General features: G+C 40.7%; 4 protein-coding genes across 5 annotated transcripts; 1 reads left to right on the forward strand and 3 right to left on the reverse strand.

Annotated features, from left to right (window-relative positions):
- Positions 1 to 293: 293 nt before the first annotated feature.
- On the reverse strand, positions 294 to 2,427 carry LOC146467896 (transmembrane protein 79-like). Its single transcript, XM_085125417.1, has one exon. It carries the CDS (start codon positions 1,575 to 1,577, stop codon positions 915 to 917), a length of 663 nt encoding a protein of 220 aa, XP_084981543.1. The 5' UTR covers positions 1,578 to 2,427; the 3' UTR covers positions 294 to 914.
- A 798-nt stretch (positions 2,428 to 3,225) lies between these two features.
- Positions 3,226 to 9,234, forward strand: LOC146467897 (uncharacterized). 2 transcript variants are annotated; one of them, XR_014867702.1, is made up of 3 exons: positions 3,226 to 3,397; positions 5,777 to 7,867; positions 7,935 to 9,234. XR_014867702.1 is itself a non-coding variant. In XM_085125711.1 (2 exons), exons 1-2 carry the CDS (start codon positions 3,304 to 3,306, stop codon positions 6,631 to 6,633), a joined length of 951 nt encoding a protein of 316 aa, XP_084981837.1. In that variant the 5' UTR covers positions 3,226 to 3,303; the 3' UTR covers positions 6,634 to 9,234. The 2 variants fall into 2 exon arrangements, 1 of the variants encoding a protein (XP_084981837.1); XM_085125711.1 differs by having other exon boundaries at positions 5,777 to 9,234.
- Positions 9,235 to 9,509: 275 nt separating this feature from the next.
- On the reverse strand, positions 9,510 to 11,659 carry LOC146467898 (transmembrane protein 79-like). The gene has a single exon (XM_085125714.1). The coding sequence runs from the start codon at positions 11,145 to 11,147 to the stop codon at positions 10,566 to 10,568; it is 582 nt and encodes a 193-aa protein (XP_084981840.1). The 5' UTR covers positions 11,148 to 11,659; the 3' UTR covers positions 9,510 to 10,565.
- A 981-nt stretch (positions 11,660 to 12,640) lies between these two features.
- Positions 12,641 to 15,566, reverse strand: LOC146467899 (transmembrane protein 79-like). The gene has a single exon (XM_085125713.1). It carries the CDS (start codon positions 14,409 to 14,411, stop codon positions 13,830 to 13,832), a length of 582 nt encoding a protein of 193 aa, XP_084981839.1. The 5' UTR covers positions 14,412 to 15,566; the 3' UTR covers positions 12,641 to 13,829.
- Positions 15,567 to 15,825: the final 259 nt, after the last annotated feature.

The raw sequence follows: 15,825 nt of genomic DNA on the forward strand, positions 1-15,825 counted from the left end.
AGGAACATGGGACGCGTTTACTTTCAGACGGACAATTTTCGGACCGTGAATTTTATTGATTTCGGACGAAATTCGGACAAATGTAAAGTAGACAAAGATGCTTTAAAACGAGAGATGTAGTAAACTGTTAAGTTTATTTTCGAATAAATTTTTGTCCCAAATTAAAGGTGTCCGAAATTTTGGGGTTTAATGTACTTGTTGTCAGTTGTTGCGGGTTGGGTTGCAATGCAACTGTACTCAGGTATGTCAAACAATAAAACGGCTCATGAACAAAAGTTTGGTTACTGTCAAGTGTACACAGTCGAAGTAAAAACTGTAACATAATAATAATAATAACAACACACTTGTATTGCGGTATTTCCCGAAAGATGCAATAGCGTTTTACATTGTAAAATTCATTAATTGTACATCAAGTTATGACCAATCAATAGGTAGAATTCGAGTCACATGTACACCTCTGTAAACCCCAATACAAATCAATGAATTATTAACAGCAGAATTAACTTTTGATACAATCTCCTGCTCAGCTAATTAGTATTCATTATCTTTTGATACAGATTTCTACTGATTAAAATGCAAAACACAATACATTCAATTTATTGTGTCAATTCACAAGTACGATAAAACATTCGCGTATGGGCTTTACCGTGGCTCGCCTTCGGCTCGCCATTGTAAACGTCCATACAGATCTCCCGCTCATATTTTATCTACTACTTAAAGATAATTAAAATAACATTTATAAAAGAACGGAGACATCATTCTTCGTGAAACGCTCGGTTTAAAAGCCATGATTTAAGTTTGTGTTTAATGATATCAATAGAAACACAGTTACTAATTTAATGCATGGCTGGCGATAAAAGGTTCCAAAGGCGTCGGTGTGGCAACAGCAAAAGATCGTGAATATTATGTGACCGCTAGTTCACTGGCGCTTGCACTCCATATATACACATACAATACAGACAGTATCCACTGACGGCCATAGTTGGGTACCAGGTTATGACGAATCCAACTCCTCTTTTCATAGGATCAATGGAGTACCCCACAAAAAACAAAGCTCGCCCGATGACAAACAACGCAACCAGCAGAGGAATCCAGTGCATCTTCTCTTCAGAAAGGTAAGTCGACAGCGAGATCAGGCTAAACGAATGCAGAAGGAATTGTTCCACGGTGTTCTGCAGGTACCTCTCTTGTTGTTCCGTGATCTTTTTTCCCCTTGGGTCCAGTGGATTTATAGCAGTGGTCGCGAATCGCACGGTCGCAAGTACCATGACACCAGCGAGGACCGCGAGTAAAGAAACCACCAAGCAGCGCAAGGTGAACACAACTCTGTCGAGCAAAGTGGGAAGGTGCAGTTTGGGGAATGGGAAATATACTGCAACTGCAATATAACATGACAGGAGAATGACGCCGATCAAGATGTTGGTTCGAACAGTATATTGATCTTGGCGTAGCTTCTTCTGCTCTTTATCTGAATCGGTCGCCATGATGTGGTGCATAGAAAACCCAACAAGAGAGAAATATGACTGTGTTAAATTATATTGACTCAAGCGATTTGTGTAGCCATACGTGCGTGACATTTATGCATAATTATGATGGCCGATGGTTCCTTTTGAATGACAACCCTTTGTCTTTCCAAGCTCCATATTTGTTTGTTTCTTTTTAATTAGGAAGAAACCCTCGGTTTTTCTAGGCGATACCAAGGTAAACTAAAGGAAAAGATTCAGCTAGATATAATATCACTGATCGGTACAGTGCGTACGTAAAACAAGCGGATCGCGATAACCAGAAATGCACGTAGCACTTGTTTTTCTCCGAAACAAATTTCGTTATGGGAAGCTGAACAAATAGACCAAATTGTAGCTCACTTACTCATTATTATCTACAGTTTGTTCTTGACTTATTCACATGATTCAATGTTGAATTTGAACGTAATTCGTTGTTTATTATTTATTCACTTCCACATCCCATCTTCCAATTCACACGTCTAAGATGTTAGCGTGGGGAGGTCTGAGTTTTTAAATCCGTCATCATCAGTGCTACCTCATCCTCGGGGACACAAAGGGGCATGCCCCTTTAATGCAGGTTCGACTGTATCTGCAGTGTCCTCTTAAATATTTGGTGTCATTTTTATTGGCAAAAGAATTGAATAGGTGGAATCATTGAAATAGTGCCGTTCAGTATTGTTAACAACAACACAACTAGTGAGCTGAAAGTATTGACAAATTATGTTTGGCTGTCAGTGTCTAGGATGGAAATGGATTGCAACCTGAAAAAATTGTCCGTTCTTCTCGTGTATTTTCAGGTAATGGGCTCCTGACATAACAATTATTGACAATAGTGTCCATTGGCGGTCCTTTGCAGATTACTTTTACTACATTGAAATATGCTTCGTTCTTCAAAAGACCAATAAACAGACATCTACTCTTATCCTTTTTAAGCCATTAGATCATGTAGCGCTACCCTGTTTAAGACAGAAAGGGATGAAATAGATACCCCGTTCAAGACAAAACACCCTGAAAACCACACCCTATCAGGCCGCACTTCCCCGTTAAGGTCGCATAAGGGAGTACCCCCCCCCCCCCCCCCAGGGGTGAGAAGTCAACGTCCTGGAAATTACGTCCCTTAAAACGGTCACTTTAACTGGGTCACAACGCCTTGAACTGTTTGCGACTGTACGATCTTGGGGTCATGTTTTATTAGTCCGTTTCTATACCATGTTGTCCTTTGTCATACCATTTAAGTGATTTCGTGAACACGTTTGTGAATAAAATGTACACTAAGTTATCAAATATTACATAAAATGTCAATTTTATGGTGTTCGAGCTGTATTAAATGGTCACTTAGCCATTCCCGAGGGTGACCGTTTTAATACAGGTTCGACTGTAGTTGGCACGAGGTGAAATCCGGACAAGCGAAATTACAATCTGGCTTCGCTTGGCTAATTTCGCGCGTGAAGTCTTTGCCCCTTCCCCCAGTGACTGCCCCTGTCCATGTATGGATTATAGACAGACTTTTAATTATTTAATTTAGTGAGAGACCATTTTGTAATTAGATTATGCTATATTAGCCCTATTTTATTACAGGTAATACCATGTACTCATGTGGGAATACCGAATAAATTGTTGTTGTTGTTGTTGTGACACATACACAAAAAACATGCGTGACATGTACATGTCGTGATATAATCCGGCTGTGACGTAACTGTTAGCCGAACGGTTTCGCTACGCAAGTCACAAGTAGGGACTTGTTGACTGTTCTCAGAATAGATCCAAATTATCCTTTACATTTGTGTGCTTGACGATCATGTTGGCTTCAATGGTGGCAGTCTTTTTTGTGGAATTGTTGTTCATATTTCAAGCCGAGGGTGTTGTGGTCGGAGCCTTTGTTATGCCTCACGGTAAGTAGATATGTTTCTTCTTGAGCGGATGTCGATGATGCACATCCATTCAGTTTATTGACTTTATTACTTAAACTTGGCAGATTTATTAGAGGAATCGTATTGACTGAGCAAAACTCTAAACACGCGCCACAGAATTACAAGGTTATTTAGGCAAAAATTAGTGCATAAAATACAACCACAAGCGATGGAGAATGCTAGAAAGGGGACTTTTGAACCGACCCGTGAACCGACAAAGGCATCCGGACGAAGGTGGAGACAGGGATATTATTAGTGTCAGGAAAATATAAACACGCAGTCAGTTGGGAACAAAGGGATTGTCAGTACACGAAAAAAAATATCAATGGCAACCACGAAAAACCGTTGCGTGACGCTACAAGAGTCATGAAGGGTGCTTCCGTCACGCCACGCAACTAAGCCTGCAAAACAGTTTGTTTTTTCGCGTTGGTCCGCCGTTGGAGCGAGTGAGAATCCACAAAATAGAAAATGAGACCGGGGTGCGCGAGAATCTACGCTTTCGGCGGTTTGGTTCCTCGCGAGTGCGTGCTTTATGCGATTCTCTATCGTGAATACCAGGCCTTCTTAAGGAGAGAGGGGTGGGGGCTACTACTCAGGTTAGCGATTGGTGTACGTGAAGACTGTTGACTTCACGGACTTCACGGATGGAGAACCCATAAATTCCTATCCCGTGGAGGGGCGGGGGGTGTGCTGTTGGATATAATGGGGTCGCATGCCTGCATTTTCACGACTGGATGGGGTCACATTTTTAATACGACTGTCTGACTGAAAATTCAAGTCTCCTGAGTCTTCTACATTTTAGACATGTGTCAATTCATTTTCGAAAGACACGGTTTCAAGGGTTTATGTCGTAGATGCATTAGCACAAAGTGAGCAAGTTGCAAATACAGTCGAACCTGTATACAACGGCCCTGTATTAAGCGGCCACCCTCTATTAAGCGGCCAGTTTTCAAAGTCCCGATTGTTTGCTGATACAAACGCTGCATCTGTTACCTGTATTAGGCGGCCACCTCTATTAAGCGGCCGCGGCCACCCTGTAGCAGTCCTATGTTTGTTTTTCTTTGTTATTTTTACCTGTATTAAGCGGCCACCCTTGAATGGAAACTAAGCCATATGTTATTTTATGCGGTATTTTATCGTCATGTGTAAAATGCGATCCAGCATCATTATAAAGAAATAACATGTACAAAGCTACTGTAAGCTGATACTCGGCCGTTTAAAATAGTTAACGCTTTTCAGATGTCCGCAATGGGCTGAAGTACGGTACCATATCACGAACGCTAAAAAATAGTTTGTTTTGAATATGCTTCACTCTTTAGCAAGAAATTCCTCTTTAATTAACTCGCTCTTCAGCCATGTGACATTGAACATTGGGCGTAACAACTATGAAATGACGGAATGAGATATTTTGTTGTGAACTGTAAGTCATAGAAATAGAGCACTGTATACCGTAGGAGAGTAGAGGACAATTTATTGTATAGTACTTTTACACAATGTTACGTATATTACACCGTTAAGTTACAAGTTGGCACTGAACTTTGTTTAAAGTATTGGTCACTGGAAAGAGTGTTAATTGTCCTATTGTTTCCTTGCATGAAGTGTTTTTGTATGATACGCCATTAAAATTGACATTAGACCACGCCCAGTGAGTATTTTTAGTGACCCTGTATTAAGCGGCCACCTCTATTAAGCGGCTAGTTACTCAAGTCCCGAGGGTGGCCGTTATATACAGGTTCGACTGTAGGGCCTACAATTGGCCACAGATTTGGGTTATTATGAGGTTATAGAGGCACTGAGAGGCTGAGAGTACACTGTTTATCCAGCAAAAGCTGACCCGAGTACGTAACCCAGGACTCCTGTGACGGTAATGGGACATCTCCTCGACAGTCGCCACATCAGCCGGTCACGGGCACCTGACCCTCACAAGGCGTTCAATTGTTAGAGGTTACGTGTGGTTTTAACCAAAGATTTTAGTTTCTAGTGAGGCTCCTTCGATTCCTGGTGCTGCCAGTCTCTGGGAAGGGACGAAGGGCTTTTACTCTATGAGATGACGCCACAAGGCATCTATACGGGAAACTCTTTTCTCTTCGCTGGGCGGTTTTCTTTTGGCTCCTGTTCCGAGACTTGCTAAAACCCAGGAAAGGGAAATATAGGCTTTTGGTAGCTCGTGGTGCAGTCGTCAATTCGACATCCGTTGGTGCTGAATGCCATATACCCACTAATAGGTACTCCTTAATTAAAATGCCCTTCTCCTCCCAGGCCCCATATCTCCCATTTATTCCGTAAGTTAGACAATATGATAGATTTGCTGAAGGATCAAACTTTTAAGAATACATTTTCAATTCTTTCATGTCAAACCAGGAGGAATTGCTTTGGATCCTCGTTATTTTAACACAACCAATGCCACAGCCAAGGCCCAAGCGTTGTTAGTACACAAGGCTGCAGTGCAAGTTGGAAAACAAATCGAAGATCTTAAGCCAGACACTATAGTCCTGAGCACTCCACACGGAATTGCAGCTCCAGAAGATTTCATATTCTACTTGAGTCCGCAAGGATTTGGATTCTCTGATACTGACAACTGCGCATGTCCACCGTGCTGTTACAACCTATCTGTTGCCATGGATACCGACGGTACCAAGATGTTGGTCAGCATCCTGAAAGATGAAAAAGAAAGCGTTTCATACTTGAGTGCGTTCGGGCCTCCTGGGAACGAGGATGTTCCTTTTCCGCTTCGTTGGGGCGAGGTGGTGCCCCTATATTTTACAAAGAGAGCTTTACGCCAGAGCAAAGTAATTATCCTGTCGCAGCCGAGTCGCAGATACACGGACCAAGTGCAGATGATTCCCGAACTGACTCAACTTGGCAATAGATTGTTCAAGATTCTGCAATCGCGGCCAGAGAGGATTGTAATGATCATAAGCGCTGATCTGGCGCATACTCACTTGAAGTCAGGACCGTACGGATTCTCGACATCCGCGGAACCGTTTGATCAAGCGTGCGGGGAGTGGGTGACCACTCGGGATTCAGACAAGTTGTTGGTGAAGGCAGCGTCGTATGTGAACAAGGCTGAATCGTGTGGATTCACTGGTATGGTTATGCTGGATGGGATGCTAAAAGCCAGCTCAAAAGACTGGGAATCTCGTCTTCTTGCTAACTATCACCCTAGCTATTACGGTATGATGTTGGCGTCCTTCATCCCTTCACAATACACCTTTTAATTTTCACCAGAAAATAATTGTGGGGTACTGTAAATGCTCATTCTTGACCTTGGAATTTAACAATTGTACGGAAAACTCCTCTCTCGATCAAGGTCTACTCATGCTGAAGCATTGAAGCTTTCAACTGTTTCTCACAGTCTTCTTCAGCGAATACTGTCTTCAGTGTTGTCACGTGACTTATGTGCATTTAGTCACGTGACAACAAGTGCTTAAAAATCGCGGGTAGTTCGTAACCCTCATCTCTATTTAAGGTTGGACGCCGGCGTCTGATATGGATGGCCTCCTTGATTTTTCTTATTTTCAGTATTTGCTGAAGAAGACTGTGAGAAGCGGTCGAAAGCTCATTTCGAATTCTATATTGAACATTCCAATCTTGAGAAGAGAAAAATTCGTTCCTGAGAATTGGACCATTAGTGTGGAACTCATTACCCTTAGAAGTCCGGAATTTCTCTAAATTTACTTTTCAAAAGAAACTTAAATAAAGACTTATGGAAATTCTCATAAAAAAATGATGACTATCTTGAGAGGTATACCCTTCCATAATCCTTAATATTAGTGTTAGCTTTAGTTACAATTTTACCTGGTATTTTATTTGTAATTTCTTTTCTCTTCTTCCCAGCCTCGATTAGTTAGCTACATACGGCGGGTGGAAGAATCTTTGTATTAATTTATTTACTTGTGATATAGTAACAGCAACAACAACAATTTATTTTACAAATTCAGATATAAGTTGCTTGTCCCGCAAATAGCCACAAAGCTAGTCAAGGCGAGACAAGACGAGCACGAGAACATAATGGAAAATAAAAATTACAATAAATTACAAAACATGCTGGAAAAACGGAAAAGAAACAAAAAAGAAACTTTACATAATAACGCAGATTTAGATAAGGCTATGCAACAAAATTAAAGTAAATTTAATGTAATTTTTATTATCATTATTATTATAATAGAAAAGAGATGAAAAGGGAAAAGGAGAATCACATTATACTAATAAAAGAGAAGGACATGGGTGATCAGTTTTTCATTTGGTCAATTATCGTTTCCACTTCAATAAAGGAGTCTAAAGTTTCAAGTATATCAAATAACTTTCCTTTTAGGGATTCTTTAAAAGAATGTTTTGCACCTTTTTTTAGAGTTGTAGGTATCCCGTTCCAAATTTGGACCCCAACACGCGAGAATGCATCTCGTGTGGCATTAATGCGAGATTTCTTTGTATAAAAATGATCAGAGGTAGGTTTAAGGTTTAAGGTTTTTAAGGTTTTTATTATTGTGCACTATTTCAATGGCTCACAACAAAAGAGAGGAACGCGTTTTATAAGAATGGACACTAGAAATTCGAGAAAACAGATTTAAAATATTTCTTGGGGCAGCGTTTTCGTTTATATCAAACATGAGGTTGCAAACGGATTCATAATACAAGAATTGTACTGGTAATATTTTTACTTTAACGAAAAATGCTATGGCATGGTCGTTTGTTTGAGCAAAATATATTAGCCGCAATGTGCGCTTTTGAAGGACAAGAATTTCATCAAGGAAGGTTTTACATACATTGCCTCAAGAGATGAGACCATAAGAAGAGTGCAAGTAGGAACAATTTGCCGTAACCTTGTGATTAGCCCAATTGTCTTACTTATTTTTGTTGCAACAGAATTAATATGTGTCTTCCAGGACAAATTTTCATCAACTAACAATCCAAGATATTTAATAAAGTTTTTACGTCCAAGAGAAACTTTTTTTGTTGTTTTCATTGTCAAAAATATATTTGTTGTTTTATTTTAAAAATTTTTATAATTTTGTTGTTTGTTTGTTTTGTTTTCTTACCCCTGTCTAATTTTGGGTTTTTTTCCCCAAATACAAAGAGGAAAGTTGTCGATGCACACTCTCCTCTTACCGATGTTCAATGTCGGATAGTGTTGAGAATTCCCAACGACATTGCATGGTAGCCTAGAGGGAGACACGATTTTAACAGGAGGCGCTTCAACAAAGGAGGAGGCAGCTAGTCGAGCGGTTTGGAGTCGGACTTGTTATGCAACTGAGTCCCGCTCTGGCTGGCCGCTGGTTGGAAATGCTTCTTGGTAGCTTCTCAGTAACACTTGTAAATAACCAGCTACTCTGCCTTCTGCTAGACACGATTTTAAACAATAAAAGCTATAAAAGTTGAGTAAGTGGTGGAGAAATGCCAAAAATGTGAAGAAATTCCGGATGTTTCTGGCTTGGCCCTTCATCAGTCAAAAGTTTAGTATGGTTTTCGTTGCCAACCTCGCCACGGGACCAACCATGTTCATATGTCTTCTGATTTGAAATATTTGTTTCGGTTCGGTTTGTATCATTGTATCATTGTCCCTAAAAACCCTCTCTCGACGAAACGATTGTTAACTACACTATTATTATATATATTGTAATGCAATGATTGTTGTCCAGCAGCGAGCCTCCTTTGTAGGCTTTCTAACATCGGAAGTGAAAGATCCCATATAAACCAGTTGTAGATAAGCGGCCATATTTGTTCCCCCTATGGTATGTGTAATAAAGTAAGTATTTCGTAACGTTAACGTGTTAGATGATTGTATGTCCTTGAGATCAGTAATAAAGTTGGTGTCATTGTTGTCGTTAACCATTCGTTCCCTCCACTCTTGATGGTATTGATAACTTGCGTGAAACTTGTTGTTTCAAACAGTTTGTTTCCACCGATTGTACAAGTTGTCGGGATTCCACTTTAGAAATCCTTTTGAATATGTGTAGCCGTGCTCCTTGTTACCACCGTCAAAAAGCACGTAGTGACCTTAAAAGGAGCCGGTAAGTGACTTGATTAGGACCATGCAGCTTAACACTTGTAAGTCTGGCTTCATCTCAATACAAGTATTGACAACTGAAAACGATTTAAAAACAAAAGTTGTTTACTTATTTAATTTTTGACACAAACCTCTAATGAATAACAAGTGATTGAAAATCTCGCACACAGAGAGTGGGTAATACAAGCAGCAGATAAAAAAATCATTCCTTTTTTTTTTTAACACAAAACACACCTTCTTTCCCTCCCCTCCCCCGCTGCCACTGCAATCCTCCAGTTTTTGGTTGACTGAATAACAGGTTAAAAGTAATGAATAATTCTTTCGACAAGGTCAACTTATCACGACTTTAGAAAGAGGAAAATATAACTAGAATTATAACTATCCTGTACCTTATATTGACAATATTAATAACAACTTCTACTAAAACTAACATATACATGTAAATGATACTGACTGCACGCAAATCCAGGACACAAATGCTCCCTTTATGTATAAATCATGGAATTGTTTGCATCCTGCCCTGAAGGCTCGAAGAGTATTTGTTTGCCACAGCTCATCAGGAAGGGCATTTCAAAGAGCTGTCCCAAAGTTACTAAAACTAATTTTCATTAAAATTTGTGTGGGGAACTTGGCACAAGCGAAATGCCGAGTTTTCCGTGACTAGTGTCTCTTGGAAAGTAACTGGAGAAATTGCTACGTTTAGTGAGATAATCACATGCATATGTAATCAGGGGCTTATCTACTACGCGATTTATACATATTATTGCAGCTTTGTTAATTTGTCCTTGCGTGTCAAGTGAAGTTTTCTTCCACCAAGGCTTTTCGATCTTGGCTGTAATAGCGGATACACACCAAGCGATTTGGCTTGACAAAATTTTGTTACAGGCTCACGCAAGACAACAGATACAGAAATCGAGTTAGTATGCTAAGGAAAATATAATAGTTTGACAATGATGAGTGTTAAATGGAGCGAAAACCTTCGAAGGCTTCCGATGCCAGAGTCAATCAGTTCATACGTATGTCAGTTAAAATAGATGTGAACATTCCAAGATAAATTTCAAACGATCTGCGCCCGTCAATCATGAGTGACGCGGAAATTTAAAACTTACTTACAAAGCGGCCTTTGCCTTGTTTTTGAGGTTATTAGTTCACTGGCGCTTGCACTCCATATACACACATACAATACAAACAGTATCCGCTGACGGCCACAGTTGGCAACCAAGTTAAGCCAAATCCAACTGATCTTTTCATGGGATCAATGGCGTACCCCACAAAAAACAAAGCTCGCCCGATGACAAACAACGCAACCAGCAGAGGAATCCAGTGCATCTTCTCTTCAGAAAGATAAGTCGACAGCCCCATCAGGCAGAACGAATGCACTAGGAATTGTTCCAAGGTGTTCTGCAGGTACCTCTGACGCTGTTCCGTGAACTTTTTACCGCTTGGGTCCAGTGGATTTATAGCAGGCGTCCCGTATCGCTTGTTTGCAACTGCCATGATACCAAAGATGATCGCGAGTAAAGAAACCACCAAACAGCGCAAGGTGAACACAACTCTGTCGAGTAAGGTGGGAAGGTGCAGTTTGGGGAATGGGAAATATAATGCAAACATGAGATAACACGCCAAGAGAATGACGCCAATCACGATGTTGATGTGTATTATTCTTTGATCTTGTCGCTGTTTCTTCTGGTCTTTCTCTGAATCACTCGCCATGATGTGACGCATAAAAAATTCAACACGAAGCAAACAAATGAAATATGTAGTCACGCATGCGCGACGCCTATATTTGTAATTTTCGTGGGAGGAAGACGCGTTGCTCACGCGAGGGGAGAGAGAAGGCGCGTGATTGGATGACCCTTCCAGTGGTTCTGGCTCTGATCTTCGAGATAAGGAAAACTACCCGATTGGCCCATGTCTGTACTTAACAACATTAACCAACAACTAGTTAACTCACTCAGCCCTTAGATATAGGCCTAAAAAAATGTCACAGTATGTGTAAAAAGAGTGCTAAATTAAAGCGTGAGCGTGTACTGCCCTAAACTGATGTCACAGTATACATCTATGAAAAGAGTCCGAAATGAAGCCGTAAGTTATTGGCCTAAAATGTAACAGTACGTACACGACAGTGCTGTCGGTAGAGTTAACTGGATGTATATAAAATTGATCGGCAATTACATATCGTTAAGAGGTACACAAAATTCATATATAATTTGCGTTACTGGCTTAAAATGTTACAGCGTTTACATATTATGTTATAAAAGATATGCCACCGACGCGTACGCCAAGTTGGCTATAATCATATCATATACCATAGCCGCTAAACCAATCAAAACTCTGGAACTGTGTTATCCAATGAGTCAGTTGTTAATAAAAGTATTTCGTAACGTTAAAGCCTGGTTTACACGTACGACGCAAGCATAAGCATAAGCACAAGCATAAGCACAAGGATGTTTACACGTACGATAAGCATAAGCATAAGGTGACACACGCAAGGGCAGAAGCATAAAAATTTGGCGCAATCGCGCGGCCGAGCTGCCTTTTGGCGCAAGATTTGATTCCAACATGGCGGAAAATGGCAACGCATGAGTAACTAGAATGTACGCTGACATCTTGTCACTGTTTTTCAGTTTCCTTTCCTCGTGCTTGTGTTTATGTTTGTGTCGTCCCGGTTTACACGTACGACGCAAGCACAAGCACAAGCAAAAGAGAATGGAAATCGTTCCATTCTCTTGTGCTGGGGTTATGTTTGCGTCGTTGCGTCGTACGTGCATACCGGAACGACGCAAGCATAAACACAAGAGCAAGCACAAGGCGCTTATGCTTGCGTCGCACCGATTTACACGTAGGTTTCTTATGCTTATGTTTATGCCTGCGTCGCACGTGTAAACCAGGCTTAATGCGTTAGATGATTGTATGACCTTGAGACCGGTAACAAAGTTGTAGCCATTGTTGTCATTCGTTCCCTCCACTATTGTTGGCATTGATAACTTGCGTGAAATTTGTCTCAAACAGTTTTGTTTCCACTGATGGTACGAGTTGTCGGGATTCAACTTTAGAAATCCTTTTGAATATGTGTAGCCGTGCTCCTTGTTACCAACCGTTGAAAAGCACGTAGTGACCTTAAAAGGAGTCAGTGGCTTAATTAGGACCATGCAGCTTCGCACAAGTCTCGCTCCATCTCAATACAAGTATTGACAACAAAACGACTTACAAAAAAAAGTTGTTTACTCATTTAATTTTTGACACAAACCCTCTGATGAATAACAAGTGATTGAAAATCTCCCACACAGAGAGTAGGTAATATGATCAGTAAGTAAAAAAATCATTTCTTTAAGACGTTTTCCGTAAATTTCTGAACACTACGCACCTTCTTTCCCTCCCCTCCCCCGGTGCCACTGCAATCCTCCAGTTTTTGGTTGACTGAATAACAGGTTAAAAGTGAATGAATAATTATTTCGACAAGGTCAATTCATCAGGAGTTTAAAAAGAGGAAATTATAACTGTTACTGTATATGTACATTAAAGTTGACAATAATAACTACAGTCAACTCTCGCCTTGCGGACACCCCGCTATTACGGACACCACGATAATACGGACAGCAGCTCAATCCCCGACAAAAATAAATTACAGACGTTTGATTGAAATAAATACCAACTATTACTGACTCTCGTTGTTAAGGACACTAACTCGCAGTCCCGAGGGTGTCCGCAATAAGGGGAGTTGACTGTACTACTAAAACTGAAATATAAATGGTACTTATTGTACTGATACATGTAGAGTGTACATAAGCGCTGCCTTGGTGTAAAAGGCATTGAAAGAATTGTTTGCAGCCTGCCCTGAACTGGCTCGAAGAGAGTTTGTTTGCCGCAGCTCGTCAGGAAGGCCATTTCAAAGAACTGTCCCAGAGTTACTAAAACTAATTTTCATTAAAATTTGTGCGGGGAACGGCGAGTTGCCCACTGGTGTCCCATCTTGGAAAGTAACTAGAAAAAATTGCTACGTTTAGTAAGATAATCAAGCGATTTATACATATTTATATTGTAGCTTTGTTAATTTTTCCTTGCGTGTCAAGTCAAGTTTTCTTCCACCAAGGCTTTTCGATCTTAGCTGTAATAGCGCTGATATGCACCAAGCGATCTGGCTTGACAGAATTTTGTTACAGAATCACGCAAGACAACAGATACAGCAATCGAGTTAGTATACTAAGGTAAACGATAATAGTTTGGCAATGATGAGTGTCAAATGGAGCGAAAACCTTCGAAGACTTCCGATGCCAGAGTCAAGCAGTTCTTACGGTATGTGAACATTCCAAGATAAATTTCAAACGATCTGCACCCGTCAATCATGAGTGACGCGGAAATTTAAAACTTACTTACAAAGCAGCCTTTGCCTTGTGTTTGAGGATATTAGTTCACTGGCGCTTGCACTCCATATACACACATACAATACAAACAGTATCCGCTGACGGCCATGGTTGGCCACCAGGTTAAGCCAAATCCAACGGTTCTTTTCAGAGGATCAATGGCGTACCCCACAAAAAACAAAGCTCGCCCGATGACAAACAACGCAACCAGCAGAGGAATCCAGTGCATCTTCTCTTCAGAAAGATAAGTCGACAGCCCCATCAGGCTGAACGAATGCACTAGGAATTGTTCCAAGGTGTTCTGCAGGTACATCTGACGCTGTTCCGTGAACTTTTTACCGCTTGGGTCCAGTGGATTTATAGCAGGCGTCCCGTATCGCTTGCTTGCAACTGCCGCGATACCACCGACGATCGCGAGTAAAGAAACCATCAAACAGCGCAAGGTGAACACAACTCTGTCGAGTAAATTGGGAAGGTGCAGTTTGGGGAATGGGAAATATACTGCAAACATGAGATAACATGCTAAGAGAATGACGGCAATCACCAGGTTGATGTGTATTATTTTTTGATCTTGACGCTGTTTCTTCTGGTCTTTCTCTGAATCGCTCGCCATGATGTGACGCATTGAAAATGCAACACGAAGCAAACAAATTGTATTGACCTTGAAATATGGAGTCACGCATGCGCGACGCCTGTATTTGTAATTTTCGTGGGAGGAAGCCGCGTTGCTCGCGCGAAGGGAGAGAGAAGGCGCGTGCTCAGATGACCCTTCCTGCAGTGATACAGGCTCTGACCTTCGAGATAAGGAATACTACCTGATTCGCTGAGATGAATCACTTCCGTCGACAAAACTGTGATTGAAGTGAAATATATGAAAACCATTTATCTGAATGAGAGACCATTGCCACTTAAGCCGGCTGCGAAAGCTGAGACTAAAAATATAAAGGTTTGAACGGGATTCGAACCCAACCCAAAGTATTTGGCACACCAAGATGGCCTCACTTGGTGGGCATGGGAGCTCCGTTATAACACCTTTCCGAAGGTTGTTGTAAAGAACTCTAAGGCCTTTAAAATAGAGTATTAGATAACGGCGTAAGTATGTTAGTAACGTAATCTACATACTGTGAAATCTTAAGATACTGGCATGTCTGTACTTTTAAAAACACATTAACTGACAACTACATAGTTAACTCACTCAGTCGCTAGGCATTGGCTTAAAGTGTCACAGTATGTGAAAAAAGGGTGCTGAATTAAACCGTTAGCTATAGGTACTTAGCGTGTACTGCCCTAAACTCATGTCACGGTATACATCTGTGAAAAGAGTCGCGAATGAAGCCGTAAGTTATTGGCCTAAAATGTAACAGTATGTACACGACAGGCGGTACAGTTAAATGGATGTACTGTATGCAAAATAGGTCGGCAATTACATATCGTCAGAGGTAGACAAAATTCATATCCAATATGCGTTACTGGCTCAAAATGTTACAGTATTTATACTACGATAATAACATATTATAATAGCAGATTATGTTATATACGATATACCACCGACGCGTAGCGCCAAGTTGGCTATAATCATATCATATCCAACAAGCGCGAGTGGAATAATTGTTTTATTGAAAACAAGTTCCACGAAAATTCGATTCAGCGATATTTTCTTTTCCCCCTGGCGCGTGCTCTTAACATAATTGCGGGGCATGATATAATGGCTCATATACCATGGCCGCTAAACCAATCAAAACTCTGGAACTACATTATCCAATGAGTCAGTTGTTAATAAAAGCCATTACTGACCACAAAACGAAGCGCAAAACAGCGCATAAAACGCACGCAGGTTAGTCCAGTGTGAAGATTGGAATAAACAAACTTCAATGAAAAACAGCCAACCAAACAAACAAACAAACAAAACAAGCAAAATCCATCGCCTAGTTATACGGCGAGCAACAAGTTTATTTTACATCGCTTTTTACATGCAATTTATTACAGACATTTACACTGAGTACTCATGCATATATACGATTTTCAATTGTTTTTCTTTA

This window comes from Pavona decussata, unplaced genomic scaffold (assembly GCF_977016875.1).
Source record: "Pavona decussata unplaced genomic scaffold, jaPavDecu1.1 SCAFFOLD_134, whole genome shotgun sequence".
NCBI classification, from domain to species: Eukaryota; Metazoa; Cnidaria; class Anthozoa; order Scleractinia; family Agariciidae; genus Pavona; species Pavona decussata.